General features: G+C 43.3%; 1 protein-coding gene and 1 pseudogene across 1 annotated transcript; one reads left to right on the forward strand and one right to left on the reverse strand.

Moving 5' to 3' along the window:
• Positions 1–256: 256 nt before the first annotated feature.
• Positions 257–2,816, forward strand: LOC105992492 (mast cell protease 4-like). Its single transcript, XM_013025361.1, has 5 exons — positions 257–290; positions 821–971; positions 1,386–1,521; positions 1,706–1,960; positions 2,673–2,816. Exons 1-5 carry the CDS (start codon positions 257–259, stop codon positions 2,814–2,816), a joined length of 720 nt encoding a protein of 239 aa, XP_012880815.1.
• A 3,060-nt stretch (positions 2,817–5,876) lies between these two features.
• On the reverse strand, positions 5,877–6,787 carry LOC105992461 (annotated as a pseudogene).
• Positions 6,788–10,080: the final 3,293 nt, after the last annotated feature.

The following is a 10,080-nucleotide window of genomic DNA, read 5'->3' on the forward strand; positions in this document are numbered from 1 at the left end:
AAGTTGCATGCCTGATTCTGAGAGCCAGAACTCTTGGGATCTGCCCACAAATTCAACACCAGCGGAGATGAGAGTAGTCATGAGAATTTCTGATAAGGAAGACAACTCAGCCAAAACAAAACCTGATGAAGCCAGTTCTATGGTTTTCAGCCCTCCCTTGCTTCTTCAGGAACTATAAAGGCCGAGGTGAGAGTTAGAATGGCATTAAGAGCTGACCATGGGCATCACTGGGAAAACACAGATCTTGCTTCTTCTGATGGTCATTCTCTTGACTCCTGATGCTGGAGCTGGTAAGTCTCTGTTCTTCAAGTCTCCGAGCTCCCATCCTATCTTAGATTAGGAAAGGAACCTAAAATAAGGCTACATGACCTTTGCAAGTGGGTGGGGAAGTCTACCTCGACAGGTCATACCCTCTCCTGCAGTTGATAGGAGTTTCACATGGAAAAGGAGTATTACAAAAACAGAATCAGAAAAGTGATCCCCTTTCACATAAGTTCCTTACAATACCCATGATTCTATTCTTTCCCAGCCTCCGTAATTGAGGAGGTCATAATGGGGACAGGAATAAATATTTAAATAAAATGACAACTCAAAAACAAGAGTGGCCATTGGCTTCTGAAAAGTACAATGATGAATCACAAGTTGAACTGAGGTAGCAAAGGATCAAAACAACAAAAAATAAAAATAAAAAGCAAGCGTGGAAGGATTGAGCTAGAGAAGAACTAGGATGAGACCCAGCTACAGTCCCTCAGCTTTACCCCATCTTCCTCTGCAAGACTCGGTAAGCCTGTGGTTGGGGATCTGGGGTTCTCTGTTCTAGAGGAGATTATCGGTGGTGCTGAGTCCAAGCCACACTCTCGCCCCTATATGGCCTTTCTGGAAATCACCACCGACACAGGTGATACTTTCAGCTGTGGTGGGTTTCTCGTAAGCCGACAATTTGTGATGACAGCTGCTCATTGTAAAGGAAGGTAAGAAACTTTGACTTGTTCTCTCGCTATGTAAGGAAGAATTAGTTAGAGACAACACTGAAGTGGCCTGTTTGGCTCAGTGATACACATCAGGAAGACCAATGGTACAAGCAGCCATTCATTTGGGCCATTTCATGTGTCATCTCCCTCTGCAGACACCAGGGCTTTACACAGGCCAGGCCAGGTCAAGGCAACACTGCCCATCTTGCTTTGGTGTTACTAGAGCTCTCAAAGGCCTACATTTTTCAAGGCCTTTCTCTTTCTTGAAAAGACTGCAATCCATGAGACACTGTCCTGAGTAAATTCTGAGTCCCTCAAATGGCTGTGCACTGAGAAAAAGGAAGGCTTGGCGTCCCTGCCCAGAACAGGCCCTTTGCAGGAGGCAGGCTATTTTTCTCTCTCTCTTTTGAACAGGAAAATTACTGTCATTCTGGGAGCTCATGATGTGACAAAACAGGAATCCACACAGCAGAAGCTGGAAGTCTCAGAACAAATTGTTCACCCAAAGTACAGCTTACTTACCCATCTCCATGACCTCATGTTACTAAAGGTAACTATGATCTCTCTCGACCCTCCTAAGTCCCTCTTTATGGCCCCTTCTCCAGGCCTGTGCCTTTCTCATCCAACCCATTTCCTTGGAGAGCAAGTCTTGGTCTGGTCCCATTGTGCCTCTATCACATCCCATCATCCACCTTCCTAAGACAGCAATCTGTCTTTTTTTCTGCCCCTCACAGCTAAAAAGGAGAGCCACGCTGACCCATGCTGTGAATGTAGTTCCTCTGCCAACTCAATCTGCCTTTATCCCACCGGGGAGATTATGCCAGGCAGCCGGCTGGGGAAGAACAGGAATAACAGAGCCATTGTCAGATACCCTGAGAGAAGTGAAACTGAGAATCATGGACAGAAGGGAGTGCAACCACTTTGGGCATTATAAAAACATGTACCAACTCTGTGTGGGCAATCCCAACAACAGACGATCTGCATACAAGGTGATTACATATCTGCATTTCCTACCCACATAGGGACTCAGTGTACTTGACAGGGAGCAGAGCTCAAGAGCTGCCTAGGACAGTGACTGCTACCTGTGTTCATAAGCTCCTAGCACTAGCACTCTGGCCCTTTTCCTTTTTCTTCCTTCCTTCCTTCCTTCCTTCCTTCCTTCCTTCCTTCCTTCCTTCCTTCCTTCCTTCCTTCCTTTCCTTTGTCAGTCATGGGGCTTGAACTCTTGTCCTGGGCGCTGTCCCTCAGCTCTTCAGCTCAAGTGAGCACTCTACCACTTAAGCCACAGTGCCACTTCCAGTTTTCTGGTGGCTAATTGTAGATAAGAGTCTCACAGACTTTCCTGTCTGGGCTGGCTTTGAACCACAACCCTCAGATTTCAGCCTCATGAGTAGCTAGAGTTAGAGGCGTGAGCCACCAATGCCCAGCTAGGTCCCACTTTTCTATGCCCAAATCCCTCCTATCCAATGTGTCAAGCAAGCCTCCGGAAGAAAATTAAGAGGGCTGTAAGGAACACAGCCGAAAGTAATGGGTCCAGAACAGAAGATGGTAAACCCTAATTGTTGGCACCATAGGGGATTCCTGATGAGACTCTGGGTACTTTGGGGCTAGCTAGCTAGGATCTGATTGAACCAGGGCTTGGGACAGTAGTTGGGAGAGAACAGCCTCTTTTCACAATCTTCTTCTTCCTCTCACCTACAGGGAGATTCTGGGGGACCCCTACTGTGTTCTGGGGTGGCCCACGGTATTGTTTCTTATGGACGTTGGACGGCAGAGCCTCCTGCAGTCTTCACACGCATCACCTCATATATGCCCTGGATTGATAAAGTCATAAAGGGCAAATAGCTGAGAAGCCTTGCCAGCCTAAGGAGGCCCCATAGCAGAGCTTATCTTTAATAATCCCTGGGTTCTTCTGAGCCTGACCTTGGCCTGAGCCCAGGGAAACTCCAACACCAAACCTCAGGTGATTGTCCTCCCCTCCAAAAAAAAGTCAATAAAGATGAGACATGGGTATGTGACTCTAATCTTTGCTAACTTTGGAGGGCTGTTTTCCTCCCTCACCTACATTCCCCCTCTCTAGCCTACACTACACTAGGCTCCTTTCTTGCCAAGAACAGTCACCCTGCAGAGGAAGTGATATTATGGATTATTAAAACTTACCTAAAACACCTGGGAAGCTAGGACTGTGGCTCAGTGGCAGAGTGCTTGCCTAGCATGCATGAAGTCCTGAGTTTGATTCCTCAGTAACACATAAACAGAAAAGTCCAAAAGTGATGCTGTGGCTCAAGTGATAGAACGCTAGCCTTGAGTAAAAGCAGCTCAGGGACAGTGTCCAGGCCCTGAGTTCAAGCCCCAGGACTGGCAAAAACAAACAAACAAATAAATAAATAATAAAACACCTGTATCTGCACTACAGAATTTCATGTCCACAGGAATACTGGCACTGATTTACTTTCTTCCTCTGCTGTCCTTTTTCTCTCTACTCCTTCTCTCCCATCTCCTCTTCCCACATTGAAATTCATCCATACACCATAGAAAAGTCGCTGTCACTGTGTTGGAGATGACCTGAGCTTGGCCATTGGTGCATACATTGCGTCTTTGATGTGTGCCCTATCATGTCGTCTTCATCTATGCTGTGTCAGCAGCTAGAGGACTGCCTGTCCTCAGAAGCCCTCGGGATGGATCTGTGGCTGCAGAGGTCCTAACAGAAGATGGGGGTCTATCTGTTCTGGAATTCTACACAGGAAAAGGGATTTCTAATAACATCAATGTGAGCCTGGCCCCAAAGATTACATTAGCACCACACATATTTGACTGTCATCTTCCTCAGAGATGAACACTGGCATCTTGACCAGTGTTAGGTAAAGTCCTCTAACATGTCCTCCTCCAAGTGACCTTCAATCCTCTGACTCCTAGAGCCACCAGCATCTAATGGGGTCTGAATACCCACAGGCCTGTATCCTAGTTCCAGGGGAAAAGAACATGAATGTCAAAGAACTCTGTGGCATCTGAAATCAAAGGGGCCTCACGCAAGTCCCACCATGGTCCCTAGGAGGCTTAAAAAATAAACCTGTTCCCATCCCCTGAGCATGGCACTGAAAGAAATTGCTGCCACTACTGGTCTCACAGCAGGCACCCAATGCCACCACCTCCCCACTGCCTGTCAGCTACAGAGCTGGACTAATAGCTTCCCGCTGATTCATACATACATAGAGCATAGAAAACACAGTGCATGCTGTGGGCCATGACTCAAGTGGTAGAATGTTGATCTAGCAAGTATGAAACCCTGAATTTAAACCCCAGTACCAGCCAAAAATATTTTTTTAATTAGCTTATATTGTTTACATAGGTTATATATGGTTATACGGCTAGCCCCTTTAATTTCAGACTCCACAGGGTTCTTGGGCATTCATATTCTTTTTCCTGCGACTGGGATACGTATGTGTGTATGTATATGTATATATCTATATACATAGATATATACATATATATATATTACCCTGGTTATATGGGGGCAGAAGAGGGATTTCATTATACTACCAAACATGTTTACCATATATTCCATTCAGTCGCACTCTCTCTATTACTCTTCTTCCCCTCGTTCCCCCTTCCAAAAATAATTTCAACAGATTTCAAATGATCTATTTCATGTTCATCCTCTCTCATCCTCCTGGGTTAGTGAGTCCCCTCCTGCTAATGCCCACTCCCCAGTGGATCTCATTTCCTACCCTTTCAGCCTTCACTAAGGCTTTTTCCACTATTTTCATTCATACATACTTGCAATATATTACACAATTATTCACCCTCTTTTTCTCTTCCTTTCTCCTCCTAAATAATCCCTTAATTTGATTCATGTTCTGTGTTCATTCATATATGTATATTTTATTTTTATCATATTTATTTTATTTCATTTTATTAATATAATTTTATTTTATTTATATTTGTATTGTATGTATTTATAATTATGGATATGGATATGTATACAATTACACATGTCCATGAATATGTATGTCTTTTAGATCTAGCTTCCACATATGAGTGAACATGCCTGGTAGCCCATGGTTATAATCCCAGTTACTCAGGAGGATAAGATCTGAAGATCACTGATCACTGTTTGAAGCCAGTCTAGGCAGGAGAGTCCATGAGAGCCTTATGTTCAGTTAACCACCAAAAAAATCCAAAATTGGAGCTGTGGCTCAAGTGGTAGAATATTTGTCTTGAGCAGAAAAGCTCAGGGACAGTGCCCAGGCCCTGAGCTCAAGTCCCAGAACCATCACCAGCAGAAGAAAAAAAAAACACCTTACTATATTTTATTTAGCTTGCTTGTCTCACTCACTATGATATCCTCCAATAGTATCCATTTTCCTGTAAATAACATGATTTAATTTTATGGCTGCTTAATATTCTATAGTCTATACATCTCTTCTTTATCCATTCACTGGTTAGGATGATTTTCTTTCTTTCCTAGTTCCTGTTACACTGGAATGATTAACAATTTAAGTGGTTTTATTTTGGTTTTGGCTTGGTTTTTTTTTTTACATTTTAAAAGGGCATCACTTTTTATTATCCTGCCTTATAGTTAATGATTAGAGGTACACAGATTCTGACTTCCTTGGGGAAATAGCACTTATATTTTATTTGCAGATCCTTAATACCATTTTTAAAATTTATTCTATAAACTACTATTCTATAAACTATAAATGAAATGTCCTAAGATAGCCAGTTTTGTTTTCATTGTGATTATGGAATAATGAAAATTTCTGTTAGACAAACAAATCACTGTTTTACATCATTTTGTACATGTAAATATTATGAGAAGAAAGCAAGCAGCTGTTAAAGAAGTTCATCATGGGAGCTGGCAAGGCTCAAAGATTTTCTTCTTCACTTGTCATCTCCTCCACAGATCTATGAGAGAGCGATTTCATAGTCTCCAGAAGTGTCTGATTTGATCGCTGAATATAGGGAATATCCATAATGCTTCTTAAACTCAAATGTCTAGAAGGTCGATTTCTGATCTGAAAACCATTATTCAGTTCAGAATAAACTCATCAGTTTCAGCACCCTTCAAAGACTGATGCAGTCTTTCAGCTAAAAAGGTAGGTGTGTTCCTCACACAACAAACTATGGCCAGCAGTTAAGTCTTCAAAATGCCCAGATAATTTTCCTTTGATGCTGTCTTCCATGTCCTTCTGGCTAATATTAATGTATTCATCAAATGTTAGTTTCAGTTGAGGAAAGTTCCTTAAACACAGGATCTCAGTGAATTTGTCTTCATCTGTGCCCCATTTATTCTCACCAGCATTATAGAGGATCTGGGCATCTTTTTTGGCCAGATGTCCATCAACCTTCAGACTTTCATCTCGTCTTCCATCTGCCAAAGTCAACAGAACTAATATCATCTCCAAGACTCTTCTTGAATACTGATAATAGGCTTGAGAGATCTCCTTTATTTCCCCACTTGCCCTGGTAGTTAAGATTTCAGTCAAGGTATCTTCATCTGTTCCTGTGCCCTTCATGGATTTCTTTAGCTGCTTCTCATCAAACACGGCTGGTGGAGTTACAAGAGCCACCATGACATATTTAAAGTTGCCAGAGAGATAGCCCTTCAAATCCTTTTAGCTCCTTCTCATACACTGCTTGATATTCCTTGGCAATCAGTTGTCGCTGTGCATTAGATCTCTGAATCAGAATGCTGGATGAGCATTTTCTCATCTGTTCCAATTCCTCTGATTGCCTTACAAACAGCTTCAGCATCCACAGGCTAAAGCCTGGATAGTCTCTAATTGTCCCTTGGTGCCAACCCAGACAGATGCCATGATATCCTACATTTTCCTTGAATGAAGATTACACTGATCCTGAGCCCCCAGGACCACGCCAGGAACAGGAAAGGCCAGCCAAGCTGTGAGCTGTCGGTTTCGGTTTTTTGAAACAGCCAAACTGGTTTGTTTGTGGGTTGTTATTTTTTCTATCACCTCAGTTGGCTTTGAACTCACAACCCTTCTGCCTCAGCCTCTGTATTTCTGGGATTACAGGATTGGACCACCACCCCAGTCTTAAATAACAGTTTCAAAAGCAAAGGCACTGGATATATTTCCTAGGACAGCTAAAGCCCCATCTCCACTTTATTCACAGAACAGCACAGACTAAGAACTGCACAGACGCGGCAGTCTTCCAGAAGTTGAGCCCACATGAAGTAATGGGGCAGGGAGAAATGACTCAGACTGAGCCAACAGATTAAATAGGAATAAAAGTACTTCCATAAAGGTCATCTCTCCAAACCAAACTGCAACACAAGAGTGACTGGTGTAGAAAAAGCAGTTGACAGCCCAGCTGCTCCAAAAAGAGATTAGAGCACCATTATCTCTGCAATATTAATTTTGAGATGCAGTGAAGTGGACCCAAGTAGTGGGCCTGTCTGACAGACGCAGAGGATAAGAGAATCATAGTTCCACAAGATCAGCAGGGGAAACTGTCCAGATAAGGTTTTGTTCGTGATGGGAGGCAGTGTCAGGCAGCCCAGCTACATGGAAGTACACTATGGCAGCAGGCATCTTCCCCAATGCCGAGATGCCCAAATGGAAGAGCAGCTCAGACAAAGCAGGTAAAGAAAGAGCCCAAGAGAAGGTCAGCAAGGTTGGCAGATAAACCTGCTCCTTTGAAAGTAGAAACAGTCCCCATGAAAAGCAAATGCAGCAAGAAAGGAAAAATCTTGAAGTAAAGAAGTGCAAATATGGGGCTGGGAAGGCGGCTCAATGGTAGAGTGCTTACCTTATATGCATGAGGCCCTGGGTTCGATTATGTGGTCCTCAGCACCACATAAGCAGAAAAAGCCGGAAGTGGTGTTGTGGCTCAAGTGGTAGAGCTCTAGCTAGCCTTGAGCTGAAGAGCTGAGGGACAGTTGCCAGACCCAGAGTTCAGGCCCCATGACCAGACCTCCCCCCAAAAAAAGAAGAAGTGTGAATAGAAGGGAAAAAGAAAACTGGGCACCAGTGGCTCACTCCTTTATTCCTAGCTACTCAGAAGGCTGAAATCTAAGGATCACAGTTCAAAGCCAGCCTGGGCAGTAAAGTCTATGAGACTCTTTTTTTGGGGGGGGAGGGGTTCCGGTTCTGGGGCCTGAACTCAGGGCCTGGGCGCTGTCCCTCAGCTCTTCAGCTCAAGGCTAGCACTCTACCACTTGAGCCACAGCACCACTTCTGACTTTTTTCTTTTTGCTTATGTGGTGCTGAGGAATCGAACCCAGGGCCTCATGCATGCAAGGCAAGCGCTCTACCACTGAGCCACCTTCCCAGCCCAAGTCTATGAGACTCTTATCTCCAGTTAAAAAAGCCAGAAGTAAAGCTGTGGCTGAAGTGATAGAGCACCAGCCTTGAGTGGAAAAGCTAAAGGACAGGGCCCAAGCTTTGAGTTCAAACCCCAGACTAATGCACACACGTGTGTGCATATGTGCACTCACACACAGGGAAGGGAGAGGAAAGAGAAAACAGGCTGAGTGGCTAATCAAGAAACTAAAGATTCACCTGTAGAAAACAGAGTCAGTAAAAACGGATAAGCCAGACACTGGAGCTCATCCCTGAATCCTGGCTACTCAGGAGGCTGAGATATGAGGACTGCAGTTTGATCAGCCTAGGCAAGAAAGTCCATGAGACTCTTACCTCCAATTAACTACCAGAAAGCCAGAAGTCGTGCTGTGGCTCAAAGTGGTAAAGCACTAGTCTTGAGCAAAAAAGCTCAGGGATAGAGCCCAGACCCTGAGTTCAAGTCCCACAACGGAAAAACAGACTGAACAGTCAAACCTCTGTTGAAGTAAGAGGGAAAGAAGTCTAGCTAGTATTATAAACCACATGTTATCACTGGTCCCTAACTCTACACTTACATAATCCAGAGCAATATCTGTTTCAACTACTTAGTAAAGATAAGCTTTTTAGTAGCTCTAACAACATTTCTAAGAAAGAGAAGATGGGTACAGTAATTTTAGCTACTAAAGAGCCTGAGACCTGAGGATCCAAGTTCAAAGCCAGCCTAGCAAAAAGCTGGAAGTGGAGGTTCAAGTAGTAGAGTGTCAGCCAAGTGAGTGACAAAGACAAGATGGAGCTTGAAGCCCTGAGATTAAGCCTCATTACTGGCATAAACCAAAAAAAGGAAATAATATGTCATCTCATGTCATTTTTCAGGTATAAATTACTTTTTAAGAAATTTGGGGCTGGGAAGGTAGCTCAGTGGTAGAGTGCTTGCTTTGCATGCATGAGGCCCTGGGTTCAATTCCTCAGTACCACATAAGCAGAAAAAGCCAGAATGGTGCTGTGGCTCAAGTGGTAGAGCACTAGCCTTGAGCTGAAGAGCTCAGGGACAGCGCCCAGGCCCAGAGTTCAAGCCCCATGACTGACCAAAAAAAAAAAAAGAAAGAAAGAAATCTGGGTTTTATTTGCGGGGAGAGTTAATTTTTGAGCTCTAAGTATATTTTAGATATGAGGTCTTTGATGCATAACTGGTAAAAAAAAATCTTCTCTCCTTCTGTGGACTTTCTATATATCTTGTAGCTATGTCCTTTGCCATGCAGAAATTCTTCTGTTTGATGCAATATCATTTATTCAGTCTTTTTTTGATTTGTTCTGATTCTGGATCTTTACTGAAGAAGTTTCAACTCATGCCTAGTAGGCCTAGTGTTTCCCCTACCCCTTCCTATAATATTTTCAGAGTATCTGGCCTTACATTGAGGTCTTTGACCCATTCAAAATTGATTTTGGTGCAGGGTAATGTATGAGTATCTAGTTTTTTTGCACATAGATAGTCATTTTGCTAGCAACATTTGTTGACAAAGCTGTCTTTCTTCCAACCTGTGTTTTTGGATCCCTTATCAAATATTAGGTGACTAGAGGTCTGTGGGTTCATTTCTGGGTCTTTTATTCTGTTCCATTGGTCCTCAGGCCTATTCTTCTGCCAGTACCATGCTGTTCTTATTGCTAAGGCTTTATAATAAACTTTAAAGTTTGGTATTGATATTCCTCCAGCACTCTTCTTCCTGCCACAGATTGTTTTTGCTATTCAGTGTCTTTTATTATTCCATATGAATTTTTTGATTGCTTTTTCTATTTCTTTGAAGAAAGTT

Source organism: Dipodomys ordii, unplaced genomic scaffold (genome assembly GCF_000151885.1).
Source record: "Dipodomys ordii isolate 6190 unplaced genomic scaffold, Dord_2.0 Scaffold84, whole genome shotgun sequence".
NCBI classification, from domain to species: domain Eukaryota; kingdom Metazoa; phylum Chordata; class Mammalia; order Rodentia; family Heteromyidae; genus Dipodomys; species Dipodomys ordii.

Excerpts from the sequence above, each read along its gene's own strand:
- LOC105992492 (XM_013025361.1), top strand. The coding sequence starts at position 257 with ATGGTCATTCTCTTGACTCCTGATGCTGGAGCTG. Across the intron at positions 1,522-1,705 it reads ATGACCTCATGTTACTAAAG|CTAAAAAGGAGAGCCACGCT; the intron begins GTAACTATGATC and ends TGCCCCTCACAG. Across the intron at positions 1,961-2,672 it reads ACAGACGATCTGCATACAAG|GGAGATTCTGGGGGACCCCT; the intron begins GTGATTACATAT and ends TCTCACCTACAG.